We start from the raw sequence: 17,784 nt of genomic DNA, 5'->3' as shown, positions 1-17,784 counted from the left end.
TAAAATTTAATTTAATTTATAATACATAGGATATATTAAATTAATAAATTTAAAGTATTTTTTTAAAGAAAAATTAGTTTACAAAATTACAAATACTTAAATTAATGATATAATTTTTATTATGAATTAAGAAATACCCTTTATGTCATTTTACATTTATCAGCTAGTTGAACCGCTATTTTTACCAAACACTTCAGTTAGCTTATCAGCTAAAAGCTATCAGCTAGCTTATCAGTTATCCGTTATTTTTACCAAACAGAGCCTTAGAGGAAGGAAAGCCCAATCAATATTTTTTCTTCCATTAGTCATAGAGAGGGAGGCCATTATTGTCAAGAACATTAGCATAATCGATCCCCTAAATTCAGGAAACTCAGTCTGTATCTAAAATTAGTTGTTGCTTTTGAGAGTCATTCGCTGATGATGAATGTCTTCTGCTCAGAACTCTTATTGGTTTTCTCTTCCTTTACAATTGTAACACGCAATCTGCTACGTGCAGAGGTTGATGATTAGAAATTTCATCGTTATCGTAGTTCAGTATCTACCAAGAGCTCCAATGAACGTCTTCTACCAAGATCTTCCCACAGAAATGAAGCAGAATTTGGAAGCAGCAGCTGCCAGGAATCACCAATACCATCAGCTTGACGGATATGAATGGGCAGGAACATCATCGAATGATTTTAAACCCTGCCAATATAAAAGTAATTATTTTAAAAACGGATAAGGACAAAGAGATTACCAATCTGGTTGTTGTTCAAAAGTAAATTGAGAAAGTGCAAACAGATCTAGGTTTCAAACAGGTACTTCGTTCTGGTACAGATCTTGAGTAATTATCAATAAAAAAAAACTTTTTTTAAAGAGATAGATCTGCTATCACACTATTCATAAAAAAGATATTATATGGTCATTTTAAATATTGGCTGAGTTGTCCCAGTCAACAAGACATTAGGTTTGAACTTTATTTTCACCGGGAAACTAAAGAAAATGTAACTGAAAACATATAAATATCCATCTTCCATGTTGTAAACGAATTCAAGATGCATCTGTTTGAGTAAATGCAAATCTTACCTAGTGATTCCGAATCCCAAACCAGTCAAATATGCCAGAACAAGATTCTGAACAGACAGGTACATAGGCAGGATCGACATGCTGCGCATCCATTAGAGGATAGAGAGATATCATAGGCAGGATCGACATGCTGCGCATCCATTAGATTAAATATTAGCACGATCCTCTCTTAAGCATTTTAAAATGGTAAAAAGCCATGTCCTTATACTTGACTGACTGACCAGTTACAGTTGGTATTTGCGAGAATGAGAACTTAGCAAATATTAAATTAAATACAATTATTGATTTATTTCTCCAACCTTTTCTTTTGTGGATCTCCATGTGTAGTTCTGGGGCCTGGAGACATGGTTTACAGACATTGTATAATTAATTTCAAGATATAAATCATTTTTATCATCATTTTTATAATATTATCTAAATAATCAATTAACAAATTAATTAAATCTTATTAAAATATGAACAACATTATATCTTGAAATTATCAACTCAGAAACTTCTTTATCTGAATACATGTAATCTGTAAATCCAAGTATTTTGCATATTATTTTGGACAGAAATGTCACACAATATAAAACCTTACATTCCTCCATCAACTCAACCTCTCGCAAAATTAATTTTCTTCTTCAACTCTAACAACCGCGCTCGACAACAATACCTAACACCATATTCCTCACCCATTGCTAGATTAACCAACTTAATAAACACTTGCTTAACATCTCAGCACCCGTCCACAACTCGGTTCAAAACGACATCTTACTATCTCCCTTTTTTTAGTAGCATTTTCTACCAATCAATTCCTACCATTCATCTATTTGCCTCTCTTAATACTAAAAATATGAGCGAATCATCAACTTCGTCCCTAAATTTGCACGAATCGATCAAAATTCTTCCACCAAATTGAATCTAATATAAATCAATCTATGCTTGTCCCCAAACCAAAATAGTAGAGTTATTAATTGATCAAATGTGCTAACTAACTCACAAACTCAATTTTTTATTCAAAAAATGCAAGGAAAACGTGTATGTGACATGTGTGAACACAACACAAGGGATGATACTAGAAGCAATACTTGAATAGCAAGTTAATTAACAGAAAGTTATAGAATCTTGTTAAGTCACCTATTATAACCTTATCATCAATTGCAAATCAATCAACAACAAAACGTGATTATTGTAGTAGGTTAATTAATTAATCAATTTGGTGATCCTACAACTAAACAAGGCCCCTGACAAATTCACTTCACCACAGTTGTAGTTAGCTTTGGCGCCCTAATAAATGTGTTGGCTACTATTCCACCAATTTTCAAAGGAAAAGGACATCTTGATCAATTAGACACACTCCCCAACAGTATACTTAATGATTGATTATCTAATAGAGAAATAATATTTATACAACCATTTCATTACAATTTTTTGACAACTTTCTCTCTCATACTCACATTATATTCATATTCTCTCTCTTCCTTTTTCTCTTTCTATTGTTTTGGACCAATGAGAAGAGAGAAAATGAAAATTGTCATCAAAGTTGTCATGAATAGTTGTACATATATCACCACTCTATTTAATATGGGACCTGAAAAAGTTAACATTTATAATAGTTTTTAATGTTTATCATGTATTTATCATTTATAATAAATACATTGATATATTATAAGTTAACATTTATAATATATCCTGACCATCAAACGGGCCCTAATTTCTTAAGGAAAAAAACATTTACCCTCATTAAGCAATATAATTGAATACCAGGGAAGAGACTAGACCTTATAAAGTAGCAAATCAAATTCGCTTAGATGAAATGAACCTAAAATATATTACTTATTTTACTAAGAAATTTTGAATGAATTCCAAAGTAGAAAAGACCTTTAAAATAAAAAATATTCAATTTGTTTTTTATCTTACTAAAAGATCTTCATATTGAACTTAAAATCGGCAAAGTATAGTTTGAACCACCAAATACATTGCTCCAACTTACACCACCTCAATATAAGTCATTGATATATTATAAATTTATTCTAACGGTCCGGATCTTATGATGAAAAGCTATTACAAGGTGTTATTTTAGTGGTGTAAGTTGGGGCATTTTATTTGATGGTGTAAACTAAATGGCACCCTTAAAACCTAGTAATATACCTTTGAAAAAGTCTAACAAGTGAACTTAAGACATTGTTTAAGCATATAAAAGTAGTAATTTTTTTGTCTCAGTGAACTTAATTCAATTGGTAGGGACAATGTATAATATATAGAAGGGTTGAAGTTCGAACCTCATCCACCTCACTTCTCCACATTTAAAATGTGTGAGCTCTGACCACTAGACTATTTGACAAAAAAAGTAGTAATTTTTAGGCTAAATTACCTTTTTGGTCCTCTAACTATTTAGTTGGTATCGGATTGATCCTCTAACTAAAAATTAATTTATTTCGGTCCTCTAAGTTTCTCACCGTTACTACATTTAGTCCTCAAGAATTTTATTTTAAACTTTTATCTAGGTGATTTAGGTATTAGAAGAGGTCACCACTTCCCACTGCCACAAGGTTTAGAGATGCTTATTATTTATTAAAAAATGCTTATTATATAATTATTTTTAGGTTGTTCACACATTAAAGAAGAGGTTTATTGCGGGCTCGAACATATCACATATTTTAGCAATGTTTTGTCATCCAAGTTCCTCTTTCAAAACATAAAAAAGTGGGCTAGTTGGTATAACCTAATTAAATATGATAAAAGTTGGTCTTTTTTGCTTATAATTTGGGACAAAAAAGAGTTTTTTTCTTATAATTTGGGACGGAGTGAGTATTGTTGAAGCATACAAAAGTAATAAATTTTACTTCAAAATTTGTGTTATAACTTTTACATGTGTTTGACTTATGTTTTTAAGACAAAATTTCTTTTTGTGGATTTCTTAAACATTGTCTTTACGGTATTTTTTAGCCAAATTTTATTGGTCGAAAGTAATAGAGAGAAAAAGAAAGAGAAAATAAAAATATAATGTAAGTATGAGAGATATAAATTGTTCAATGTTATCATAAAATAGTTTTAAAATATCATTTCTCTAATATGAATTATCAAAGATAGTCAAATTAATAGAAGTAGAAAGAAACCTATGACAAATTATTAGGAAATGTGTTTGTTAAAAATATTATATATAATAAAAATTATGATATAGTAAGTTTCTTAAATTAAATTAATATAATAAACTTTGAAAAATTTAAAAACTTTGACAAATTAATATTTTCTAATAATTATTATCATTATTAATAAACTTTGTTACTTTCTAATATTATCGACATTAATTATTATACCTTCTTTCTTTCTTTTTTTGTCACTTCCATCACTTCAATCTAGCTTCATCTATAAAAAGTTTCATATTTTAGTATTATTTTTAATTTGGGTCATTTAATAAGCAGTCAATCACAATATACTATTTGCCACAATTCAAGGAGATGTGACTGAAAAATAGGAAGTAAACAAATAAATGATGCAATTAAAACTTGCCACCTGAGTATTGAAAAATTCTTGATGCTATTTTTTCTAGAGAAATAACATTTTCCTTAGTTTTATGGATGATCTTTATTCTAGTTACATTAAGATTCTTGCATTTTCTTGTGATGGATGGCCTCGGTGAGCTCAATTGGCTTTTTAAAAAAAGTTAATGGGAAGGAATATATGCATGGAGAATGGTATCGTAAAGTGCATGCCAACCATAGATTTCTTTTAGAGTAGTAATATATGTACAACCATTGGTGACAACTTAGATGACAACTATTATTTTCTTTTTTCATTGATCAAAAACAATAGAAAGAGAGAAAGGAAGAGAGAGAATAAGAATATAATGTGAGTATGAGAGAGAAAGTTGTCATAAAATGGTTATACAAATATCATTTCTCTTTTTTTGAGTGACTATATCACTATGACTTTTAAGCATTATCAGCATTTTAAGTGTACATTTAAACACCAAATTTGATGTTTTCTCAATAAAGATTTGAAGAAATTTTCATTACAAAATAACCAAGTACATTAAGAATAATCATCAATAAATAAATGTGACAATATTTGGATGGCTGGAACCTAAAGTTGATTAACTAGTTTATTTTTTAGATAATTTTATTAACAAATTTATGATGGCTTAAACCTAGAGACTTATAAAACTCATGATTTTTTTAGTTAATTTTTGTATTTTGATGTTAAGTTTTAGCATAACGTGGTAGTTTGTATAATATATATGTCATGCATATAGTAAATTTTATATAATTTTAATTTTAGGTAAACTCGTACGATTTCTCAAGACGAGTTTACGACTCAAATTTACCTAGTCAAAAAGAGTTGAGGTAAACTCTCGAGTTGCAAAACCTTGGGTATACCCTCTAGTCACAATTATTAGCAAAAATTTATTTTTTAGGTTCATTTATTGAACAAATCTTAAAAGTGAATTTTTGCTTATAGTTTTGATGGGAGGGGTGTACATGTGAGCAATACCCGTTCTTATATTTAGGACAAGGAGTCTATGTAGCAAGAAAGTACATAGAAGATTCATCAAAAAAAGAAAATAGAATCATAAATAATCTTGTGGTTGATGTTTTATTCTCTATTGTGATATTAGTAGAAACGTGCAGATACAATTATGCTGGGAAATTATTGGTGACATAATAGATAGGTTAGTATCAGGTGAAAACAAAAAATATTTGAACAATCATCTTTTACATGTTATTAACAAATGAATTTTAAACTTACGGTTGATTCAATAACCGCATTTGTTTCAACTGTGTTAGCAGGAACATCATCTTCAAGCTCAAAAGATGTTGCTTTCAACATGTTGATTAGTACAGCAGACTAGTAAACTGAAACAATAGTGGTGTTCACGTATGTTCCAGTATAATATCATAAGTTATTAACACAAAACCTAATTAAAACTAAAATCTAACATAAATCATGATTTTGATGACAACTTCATTAACACTTAGAGGTATCTATACCTGTAAATGAGTTTGTATTTAAACTTCATTAACCAAAAACTCAATTTCAAAGTCAGAAATTCATGTTTTTGCTAGAGTGAACCGTAACTGAGTACAGGGCATAGAATAAATACTCTGGATCCTCTGTCACTTTCCTCATTATCCTCACAGTCCGTCATACTCTTCTCCACCTCCATACTCTGCTCTTGTCCCTTGACATTTTTCTCATCTTTCTCTGCTCATGTTCAGTGCTTAAAAGTCGCCTTCAAGCTGTAGAGTTTTACAACTTAAATTAATTCATGTAAATATAGTGTAATTATCTGTGTGTAAATAATGAGTATTACCTCTGACATAACATAGTTATGTATGGAGACTTCGGCGGGTATCTAGAAGCAGGAAATGAGTTTTTATTCTCAATGCTTTTAATTGTTTGCTCGTGTTCAACTTGAAAAATTCACTTCCATTCTACGAAGTAATTTGGGATATCGTTAAGGAGTTCGTCGGAGCAATATGTATAAACTTAAAATTCATATCATTAATATGTTTAAAGTATCGCAGACCTCTGAAAGACATTATCTTGGGACATGATAATAAACCATAGTTTTACTTCCGATAATCCACTGATCCATAAAGTGTCCTAAATCTTTTCTAATCCCCATAGAAGTATAGCCTTCTGGATTTCATCCTCCTTCCGAATCACTTTTGCTAAATTGAAGAAATATCTTAGTCCTTTCACTAATCCCTCTTTTATTATTTTCTCTTCATTAGCCACAAATTCTCTAATTAAACTCATCATATTTGGGCTTTCATGAATAACTTTTGGTATTTTAATCTGACGTAATCTAATGTTTCTAATATCCTACACAAAACATACTTGGGGTGTGGAGGTGAAAGGTTTAATCAATTTTTCAGGAGTCATCTTATGTATAAATATGTTACCAAATGAACTGGTAAATCAACACATTCTTTAGAATACAATAATTCAACTGCTCCTCTTTGTAGAGCACCATCACATCGCTCTAGATAACCGGAAATTCTTGGATTGCATGACTCCCTCTCAACGACTCCTGGTTGTTTTGTCAACACAATTAATTGATTCAATACATTAAATATGACAATATATTGCTATATTTTGTTCAACCAACTTTATACCTACCAAAACGAATGCGATGAACAATGATACCGGTTATATTCACTCTTGCAGTGAGATTTTTTCTGCAAAAATGTTAACAAAGTAAAACATTAGTCCAATTTTATTTATACTGAAGGGATGCGATTCATTTTAAAAAAAAATACTAATAGCAATCAGTTTTGCAATCTCATGTTTTTTTTTTGTCTGATATTGTTCTGCATTTCAAGTGTGTAATGTACTCTACTCCAAGCAATTTACCGTAAAATAAAAACACAGTATATCTAGTCAGTTGATAATGACACAGACATTAGGCCTACACAGGTTATTTACATGTTATTATCATAGTCAAGTTAGTAGTGAACACATTAATGAAAAACAATCAATAAATTCAGATACCAGATAATCTAGAACAAATCAACTGCAACTAGAATCATCAATTAGCATATTCGTGCAACAAGTGGAGTAAGAGATATACCTTTAGAGTCAGGAAGGATGTGGGGATCACTGTTACGTTTTTGTCTACCTCCACTTTTGTGATCGGTTGATATACATCGTTCAAACTCAAATTGTAAACCTTCGCAATTCTTTCGATGAATGGGTTGACTTGGTGGTACCCACAGTCAAAAACTCGATCAAAAACATCATTTTTTTTCTATGATGTAGCATTTGTTTTCTTTTACAAGATATACACCAAAAAACACTTTGGTGTACATCTCGAGAAAGAAAACAAATGTTACATCATACAAAAAAATGATGTTTCTGATCGAGTCATTGACTGTGGGTTCCACCAAGTCAACCCATTAACCGAAAGAATTGTGAAGATTTATGATTTGGATTTGAACGATGTATATTAACCGATCACAAAAGTGGAGGTAGACAAAAACGTAACAGAAATCGCCGCGTTCTACATGACTTTAAAGGTATATCTCTAACTCCATTTGTTGCACGAATATGCTAATTGATTATTCTAGTTGCAGTTCAATTTATAACCTTGATTTGTTCTAGATTATCTTGTATCTGAATTTATTGATTGTTTTTCATTAATGTGTTCACTACTAGCTCGACTATGAAAATAAAATGTAAATAACCTGAGCAGGCCTAAGGTACGCGTCATTATCAACTGACTAGGTATATTATGTTTTTATTTCATGGTAAATTGTTAGGAGAAGAGTATATTACACAGTTGAAATGCGGAACAATATCAGACACACAAAAAAACAAGAGATTGCAAAATTGATTATTGTTAGTATTTTTCTTAAAATGAATCGCATCTCTTCTCCATAAATAAATTTAGACTAATGTTTTACTTTTGATAAAAAATTTGCACAAAAATCTCACTGCAAGAGTGGATACAACTGGTATCATTATTTATCGTATTCGTTTTGGTAGGTATAAAGTTGAACAAAATATAGCAATATAATGTCATATTTAATGTATTTAATCAATTAATTGTGTTGACAGATCAACCAGGAGTCGTTGGGAGGGAGTCATGTAATCCAAGAATTTCCGGTTATCTAAAGCGATATGATGGTGTTCTACAAAGAGCAGCAGTTGAAGCATTGTATTCTAAAGGATGTGTAGATTTACCAGTTCATTTGGAAACATATTTATACATTAGATGGCTCCTGAAAAAATTGATTAAATCTTTCCCCTTCACACCTCAAGTGTGTTTTGTGTTCGATATTGAAAACATTACATTACGTCAGATTAAAATACCAAAAGTTATTCAAGAAAGCTCAAATAAGATGAGTTTAATTAGAGAATTTGTGGCTAATGAAGACAAAATAATAAAAGAGGGATTAGTGAAAGGACTAAGATATTTCTTCAATTTAGCAAAAGTGATTCAGAAGGAGGATGAAATCCAGAAGGCTATACTTTTATGGAGATTAGAAAAGATTTAGGACGCTTTATGGATCAGTGGAATACCGGAAGAAAAACTATAGTTTATTATCATGTCCCAAGATAATGCCTTTCAGAAAATTCTGCGATACTTTAAAAGATTAATGATCTGAACTTTATGTTTATATAGATTGCTCCCACGAAATCCTTAAAGATGTCTCAAATTACTTCGTAAAATGGAAGTGGATTTTCCAAATTGAACACGAGCAAACAATTAAAAGCATTGAGAATAAAAATTCATTTCCAGCTTCTAAATACCCGCCAAAGACTACTCATTATTTACATACAGATAATTACACTATATTTACATGAATTAATTTAAGTTGTAAAATTCTATAGCTTAAAGGCGGCTTTTAAGCACTAGACATGAGTAGGGAAAGATGAGGAAAATGTCAACGGACAAGAGCAGAGTATGGAGGAGGAGCAGAGTATGACGGACTATGAGGATCCAGAGGATAAGGAGGGAAAGTGACAGAGGATCAGAGTATATAAACTATCTCAGTTACGGTTCACTCTAGCAAAAACATGAATTTCTGACTTTGAAATTGAATTTTTGGTTAATGAAGTTTAAATACAAACACATTTACAGTTATAGATACCTAAGTGTTAATGAAGTTGTCATCAAAGTCATGATTTATGTTAGGTTTTACTTTTAAATGGGTTTCCCTCCATGTGTGTTAATAACTTATGATAATATTGGAACATACTTGAACACCACAACTGTTTCAATTTACTAACCTGCTGTACCAATCAACCTGTTGATAGCAGCATCTTTTCAGCTTGAGAATGATGTTCCTGTTAACATAGTTGAAACAGATGTTGTTACTGAAAAACGATCCATATGCTCAACATTGACTTGAGAAAACAGACACAAATATCACAAAGGAACACTAGAATATTTTATCTTGCTCTAGGCAAATGTAATAAAATAAGATGGATAATGTTGGCATGACTCAACCCTCCGGTTTGGAAATTTTAGGCAAATCACTAGTGTGCAGGCTTAACAAAGCTATGTATGGGCTCAAACAGGACCCTCGTACATTGCTTTCGATGTCTGTTCAACATTACTTCCAGTTTGGTTTCAAAGCTAATGTGGTTCGTCTATTTTCATTTATTCCAAATTATCTGTTGTGGTTTATTTTGTAGTTTAGGTTGATGACATTATTATCTCGGGAAACCCTCCACTAATTCAGCAAGTTATATCATAATAACTCCAGTCTGCTTTAAAACTGCTCAGGACATACACCTTTAATATTTCATTTAATTTATAGTTAGATCTTCCCCTCATGCCCAATGTTACTTCGCAAAAAATGTATTCGAGATCGTTGGCCAAAGCCAAGAGTCCAACATGATTGAAGCAAAACCAATATCCTATAGTTGCAAGATGTAAACTGTCAAAAGCAGTGGCTGATTATGTTCAGGATTATTTCTTATATAGGTCTGCTGTTGTGCTTTGCATTATGCTAACATCATAAAATATGAAATTAGCTACTCAGTAACTGTCACAGGCTCACAGCTTCTTGCTTCAGTGGCCTACAAATCTTAGTGTTATGTTGTGGGCGGGGATAGAACCCTCAACTTCCTTATCACTTCACTCCTTAACTCCCTCACCTAAACCACTGAGCCAATCTTATATCCCCGCATTGTGCAACAGTTATTTACTGCTAGATATAAGAATACTAGCGTTCAGACGGGCACTCTGTGCCCATCTATTCGCTCTTATTATTGCGATAATGCGTATAAATTACAAACAGTAGTTTCTATTAAATTTTGATTAAAATTATAGGTATCGATAATCGATATTTTTCATTTTCATATGGTAACAAACTACATTCATCTTTTTCAGTAACACCAACAATATAAAAATATAATATAAATTCTTATCTTTTTGAATGACACCAACAAAATAGGATTATTATAGTCAAATATGTTTAAGGGTATAACTGGAAATGAAAAAGTCAGCCTAAAACCATGTATTCTCTTTATATATAGTATAGATAACTAACTCTAATTTTCTTGTAACAGTTCAGTAGGTAGATTAATCTTAACCAGGACACCTATATATATATATATATATATATATATATGGGAATTGCTAAAACACACCCACTAGTTTTTATGTGGGAGTGTTTTAGCAAGCTACACCTTTGGGTGTATTTAACTACTCCCTCCGTTTCAAAATGAGTGCCGTTTTAGGTGTTTACAAACATATTAAGAAATGCAATGATTAAAAGAAAGAGAATGGTTATTTTACCAAATTATCCTTATTAACTATTGGTTAGTTTTAAAACTAATACTTTGAAAGTAGTGTGCAGAGTATTAATGGAGGGTACAATTGAAAAGAAAAAGTTATTATTGCATTGGAAACTGAAAGTGACATTCATTTTGAAACAATTTTTTTTTGCTAAAGCGACACTCATTTTGAAACGGAGGGAGTACTTTTTAGTTATATTTTTGCTAAAACACACCTTAATAAAAATTAGTGGGTGTATCCGCAAACCCCTATATATATACATATTCATATTGGTGAATTGTACTCTTTTAAATAATACAATTTAAACTTAGAGTTAACTCCTCTCCTTCTCTCACAACTGCAATATTTTGTTACAAGAACAAGCAAGGAAAAACATTTTGTATCCTGAAAGAGATGCACAAATAAGGATAACTGACTGAATTCTGTAGCATATCTAACAAGTATGACATTTCGTTAAAAAACATGATGCGCAGAAAAAGGTCAACCAAATGCCAAACTTAGCTTGACTTCATTTGAAATAAATTAAGAAAATTGAAACTACCTTGTAAGCCGAAGGTGTAAGTTGTATAAGCCTCTTTACAACACGGTACGCAATACTTGCCATTGGCAACAAAATTAAAACCTGGATCATGCAACAGAAAAATATATTTTAAGTATGGTTTACACTTCTTAAGTAAATCTTTTATGTAAGAGTTCATTTCAAGGAATATCAAGTGAAAATTTTAATTTATACTAGAAAAACATCCACCATAAGGAAACAGTCACTACCTACAAAAAATCCATTACCTTAGGACGTGTAAAACCTTGATCTCGGAATCTCTCAGTATCAGCACCCTCTTCAAGCCTAGCCAATTTGGAATCATTCTTTTTTTTTAACACAATCTCTAGTTCTGAAGACGTGATTGAGCTGTGCAAAATAGCTATTAAGCAATTTTGTGAACAGTTCTCGTATTTTATATAGAATAAAATGAAAATTTGCTTACAGAATGCATTATGTATGCATCCATGATGCTTGTGTCTTCAAGGCCTTTTAGATAGAATGGTCTCTTGTTACAGTGAAGTATATCCCGGTAGCTGCAGCCTGGAACCAAGTCAATGATGTGAATGCCCGTATAAGGATTACAAAAATTAAAGTTAAAATTATGTTGTATACAAATGTGCAACTGAATGCCTAAATCCCCTATAACAGCAGACAACCAAAAACATAATGCAAAAAAGAAACACCAACTCAACTTAGTGAATCTTGCTATAATAATACAGAGCGCAACAATACATATAATATTTCAACAACTTAATTATTTATACATTAATGATTTCAAATCTACTTACAAAGGGAGAAAAACATCTTATGTTTTGGTGAATTAATATCCTTGCCTCCAGATGTCTTGGAGACATCCATCCAATGCTCATATAACTTTTCCTTCAGACCGGGACAGGAGTTGATATTAAAATCCTACAAGAGAAAGCAGCAAAGAATGTTATATGTACTTCAGGTACAAGAGGTTGAAAGAAGAACATCTTTTATAAGCCGGCATAAGATTATAATTTTTCTTTGATGTGTAAAGAATTGGATAATATAAAAGTTCACCAAAGCCAAGACATGCATAATGTTAATGCCAGGGGAAATTAAAAACAATAACCGGCAACCAAATCCTTTTCCCCACTAGGTGAACAAGGGAAAAATTAACAATAAAGGAAAGTAGTATCCATCAAAAGATACTTATTCCATTCAAAACAAACCACTACACAGTTTATTTTTACTGCAAGGACAACTAATCAAAATCTCTAAATAGACAGTAAACAACACGTCATTGGCTCAATTTATTGTCAACTTGAAAACTTATCCCTCGAAAAAATGATTAGGATGTAATAAAATAGTCAAAAGTTAGTTATATTTACTTCAAAACCTTTGGGTAAAGAGCATCAAAGACAGTTGATAACCCTCACATCTAACACGTAACATTATCTATTCCAGGGCATCAATGTACAGAGAAAAAATGCAGTTTCATTGTGTGTCAAGGACAACCATTCTTAATGATAAGGAATATTGATCAGCATGTGGTTATAAAACTATACTAAGTTTTGAACTTACAAAATGAGGCCAGAGACAAGAAATCTTGGATATAACAATAGCACTATATACCTTCAAGATATTTTCGCCAGTTCCTCTCCATTTGCAATTTGAGGCACCGATAACTGGTACATCCCAGCTGAATTTCAAGTTCTTTTGGCTGTCGATCTCCTCTTTTGATAAATTATGTTGCAAATGCAAATCAAAAGAGCAACGTGAAAAGAAAAGAAAAAGTAAAAATAAATGTTAGATTAAGCAAGCTAAGAGAGCATAGTAATAGTATTATGATGAGCTATGTATGTATAATGATCAAGTAATACAAAAAGTAACACTATCAGCTAGCTAGATAGTATTAATCAGATTCATTACAAATCATGCAAGAGAGATCAAAATCATACTGATGCAATTATGAAAGTATTTAACATGGAAATCAGTTGTGAAAACTTGTATAAAAAAAAGTATGAATGGAAATGGCAAGATTTTCATTTCTAATTGGAATAAAGATTGGAGAGCTTTGGTGCATCTATTAGCTGCTTAGCTCTGTTAACTTTGGTTGTTCTCTCAAATCAAAACTTTTCTATCCAAAATGTGAAAGAAAATATATTTAACGTTAACAAACCTCAAATCCACTGAATCCTCAGATGTGGCTCCACCAATTGTCCTAATATCCTCTTTATCTGAATGAGAAAACTCATTGTCTTCTTCAGTCTCAAAAACTTCTATTAATCCAGAATCATTGTCATCAGAATTTTGCTGCAAGCTTCCCACAACATTGCTTATAGGAGAATCAATGCCAGACCCTAAGAACAAAAAGAATTAACAAAATCATCAAAAAGATTTCCCACAAATATACAACTATCTTATGCTACTGAAAATGAGGGGATGAATGCAAAAGACAAATCATTAATCACAGCGTAACAAAGGATTTTACTTGGACTTCTATGAGGATGAACAACAACCACTAAACCCTTTTCCCATTAGGTGAGATCAGCTAAATGAACTACGCAATGCTTGAATATTTGATAATAAATCATGTCTAAAAATAGACCACTTAGCATAGATTTCTTAATGGACTGGCCTATAGTTTTCCTTAACCCTTGTCTCTAACTAATGATCTATCCTCCATCTAATATACCCTCTTCACACATGCTTCTGTGTGTCTTCACATATATTCAAACTGCCTAAGATGATACTCTTCCATTCCATTGTATTTAAAATGGGTGCTACCCAATCTTTGTCTCCAGTGTCACTGCTTTTTATTCATAATCATGTGACCAGTTCTATTAGTTCTATGACATCTTTTTTTTGTGAGCTCATTTCTCTAACATCTAATAATGAACCTGATCACAAACCCCATACTGAAGTCCTAGTAAACATGTAATCTACAAGCATGTCTAATCAAACCTTCTCCATCATGGTCATCCTCCAGCAAGTTCACAGATTTAATGATCTCAACATTTGTCTCTTTCTCCACCCTTCTACCTTCTTTCTTTTTTTTCGTACCTTTATCTTCTTTCTTTTTCCTGTAAAGAGGGACAGAGCAATGTGAATTTCAAAACAATGTGTTATTACTAAATCATTTAACAATGTAGTAAGTAAATTATCATGGACAAGTGTCGCTTGAATTTAACAAACACACATAAACAGAATTAACATCAAGCTTTATTCTACAAAAACCAAAGCCAGAAAGAATTCTGCACAAAATAGAATAATTCGAATTTACTTTACATTCTTATGCTATGAAAAAAAAATGGACACACCTGGGACTAGGTGTGTTATCGTGCCTGACACATGTCTGACAAGTTTCTCAAAAAAACAATTATTTTCTTTGCATTGACACACCTTGAGCACTGCTCGGACACAACTCAGGCGCATCTACAATATTAAACGGATACATGTTCTAATTTTCCTAAAATCATTAAAACAAAAAAACTTAACAGTAATACATTAGTATTTTAATTAGGCATTTGAAAAATTCCTGCATGTGCAAATCTTTTTACACACACATCTTCATCTTTCACAGTATTTGAATATAATCAATGAAGGGCTAATTACCTTAAATTTGTTGTACCAAAATAAGACTTTAAATGTTATTACATTAGTTTTAGCTTTTCGTGAGTATATAGATGAAAAAAAGGCGAAAGTCAAGCTTGTCTTGTTATAGAAATCTATATATCGGTGTCAGTGTCCTATGTTTTTGACATTAGCGGACTCAACATGAGTCTATTCATGTATCGTGTTCAATACAATCCACTGTCAGAGCATCATGGTTCTTATGTTCTTTTTTATAATCAATAAAACACTTGCACTGAGTAATTAACAAACAATAATCAATACCAATGGTAGACGCAATAAGAACTGTGAAATGTACAATAAAGCCAACCATTACTATTAATTAACATTATTATCAGTAGTATTAGCCTATAGACCCTATTTGAATGATGTTTTCGACATATATAAACACTTGTGAGACTGTTTGTGAGAACTTATAAAAATCATAAACAGTTTTCAGCTTATTTTCATAATCTCTCCAAAATAGCTTTTGAAAACAATTTAACTTTGTTTTATTTTTTATTATAGATACAGCTTATACACATTTTCTTTGAATGGCCAATATTATTCAAGCAACCCACCTCATAAGAAAAGAGGACAGGAGCGAAAGAACACAAAACAACCAACAGGCCTCCCCAGCGAAAACAGCACAGGGAGCCACTATAAAAAAAAAAAAAAAAAAAAAAAAAAAAAAAAAACTCACTAAAAATCGCAGGAAAACACCAAAATCAGCAGCTGCATAGCAAACAAAAAAAGGCAACAAACACCACCAACTGCAGGCTAACAGCTTATACACATTATAAGCACTTAATGATATAAGTTGCAAAGTAAGGCCTGTTGGTGTTACCTTTTCGAGATAGACTCGGAAATAGGAGCAACACGTTGACGCTTCTTCATAATGTTAGGGTTTGATTCGAACAATTTCTCTGCATACACACAAAAAACATTAGAAAATACAAACGCGCGCGCAACGAGTTGAATAAAGTTGAATTGAGATGCGGATTCAAGTTCAACCAGCTACTAAACTCACCACTGTTGATGTTTCCGGTGCGACGGAACCGGCGGCGTAGAGGGCGGTGGTGGGAAATATGCTGTGGGACAGTGATATAGCTTTTGTTCGCCGCTCTGTGCCGTCAAGTATATATATAGAGAAGAGATTAGAAAATAGGTTAGGAATTAAAATTAAGAGAACTCCTCGTTATATTTACACCACTCGTTAAATTTTATAGATGTTATGTAAATTTACACCACTCGTTATAATTCGAATTTACTATCCATAAATTTTATAGATGTTATGTAAATTTAGTTTGGAACTTAAAAAAAATGTAAATTGAGTTTAGGATATGTTTTTGTTCTTGATATTTCAACTTTTTTGTTTAATCCTTCTAATTTTTTTTTCAATTTTGGTCTCTAATTTCAATTTTGGTCTTTAGAGATTTTCCATCACAATATTCCGTACCTCTTTTTAATCAATTTATGTGTCATTTGAAATTTTGATTTTTTTTTTGGGTTAATATGTCTTTACCCCCCTGTAATTTGGGCGAGTTCCGGTTTTCCCCCCTGTAAAAAAATAAGTTTAGATTCTGTCCCTGAAATATGAAGATTCCTTCGAAAATCCCCCTGATCCCATTTGACACACTCCAGCTGATGATGTGGCATGACGTGGCGCGCCACTGTGTATTTATTTATTTTTTTATTTTTTTTTTGCCTGACACGTGTGTATTTGACAACCACATCACTATTTCTTTTTTTGTAATTAAAATAATTTTAATAAATAAAAAAAACATTAAAAATACAAAAACGTTTAAAAAAAAAATCAGGAAAAATAGAAAGTCACTTCCTTTTTTTCGTTTTCAACCCTAACAAAACACAAACACTTCACACTTTTCATCTCCCATTTTCTAAACCCATTCTCAATCTCTGAAATCTCTCACCAAAAAACGAAACCCTAAGCTAGAATCGAATCGAAAGCCAGAAGAAGATGACGAAGTCGAAGAACACGAAGAAGAAGAAGGTCGGTAACGATGCGAAGAAGAACGGGAACGTTACGGAAAAGAAAAATCGGAAGAACGGGAACGATGCGAAGAAGAAGAATACGAAGAAGAAGATAAGCATAGAAGACGGAGGAAAGAGGGTGGAAAAGAAGAACGGGAACGGGAACGATGCGAAAATGAACAAAGCCAGTGGAAAAGCTTCAGTAAGTTTCTTTCTTTCTCTTTATCCTTCTTCTTTGTTTGAAGGCTTTAATAAACATATGTTTGCATGGATTTAAACAAAGTGGGTTGTTTTTAGCTGTTGTGGTCCTGTTAATGGATTTAAAAATCATATCTTTGCATAGATTTTTGTCTTGTAGGGTGTT

The 17,784-nt window shown here is 31.8% G+C and overlaps 1 protein-coding gene across 1 annotated transcript; it reads right to left on the bottom strand.

The window, feature by feature from the left end:
* Positions 1–269: 269 nt before the first annotated feature.
* Positions 270–16,549, bottom strand: LOC25494395 (uncharacterized). Its single transcript, XM_039833240.1, has 13 exons — positions 16,456–16,549; positions 16,273–16,351; positions 14,778–14,896; positions 13,993–14,173; positions 13,446–13,584; positions 12,632–12,755; positions 12,286–12,383; positions 12,089–12,209; positions 11,844–11,924; positions 5,797–9,843; positions 1,365–1,401; positions 1,066–1,195; positions 270–684 (listed from the first exon to the last, which is right to left on the bottom strand). The coding sequence occupies exons 2-8, from the start codon at positions 16,320–16,322 to the stop codon at positions 12,162–12,164; spliced, it is 759 nt and encodes a 252-aa protein (XP_039689174.1). The 5' UTR covers positions 16,323–16,351; positions 16,456–16,549; the 3' UTR covers positions 270–684; positions 1,066–1,195; positions 1,365–1,401; positions 5,797–9,843; positions 11,844–11,924; positions 12,089–12,161.
* Positions 16,550–17,784: the final 1,235 nt, after the last annotated feature.

The sequence above is a fragment of the Medicago truncatula genome, chromosome 4, assembly GCF_003473485.1.
Source record: "Medicago truncatula cultivar Jemalong A17 chromosome 4, MtrunA17r5.0-ANR, whole genome shotgun sequence".
In the NCBI taxonomy this organism is placed as follows: Eukaryota; Viridiplantae; Streptophyta; class Magnoliopsida; order Fabales; family Fabaceae; genus Medicago; species Medicago truncatula.
This window is presented reverse-complemented; position numbering and strand designations above follow the sequence as displayed.

Excerpts from the sequence above, each read along its gene's own strand:
- LOC25494395 (XM_039833240.1), bottom strand. The coding sequence starts at position 16,322 with ATGAAGAAGCGTCAACGTGTTGCTCCTATTTCCGAGTCTATCTCGAAA. Across the intron at positions 12,756-13,445 it reads CTGGCGAAAATATCTTGAAG|GATTTTAATATCAACTCCTG; the intron begins GTATATAGTGCT and ends TTTCTCTTGTAG. Across the intron at positions 12,384-12,631 it reads TAAGATGTTTTTCTCCCTTT|GCTGCAGCTACCGGGATATA; the intron begins GTAAGTAGATTT and ends ACTTGGTTCCAG.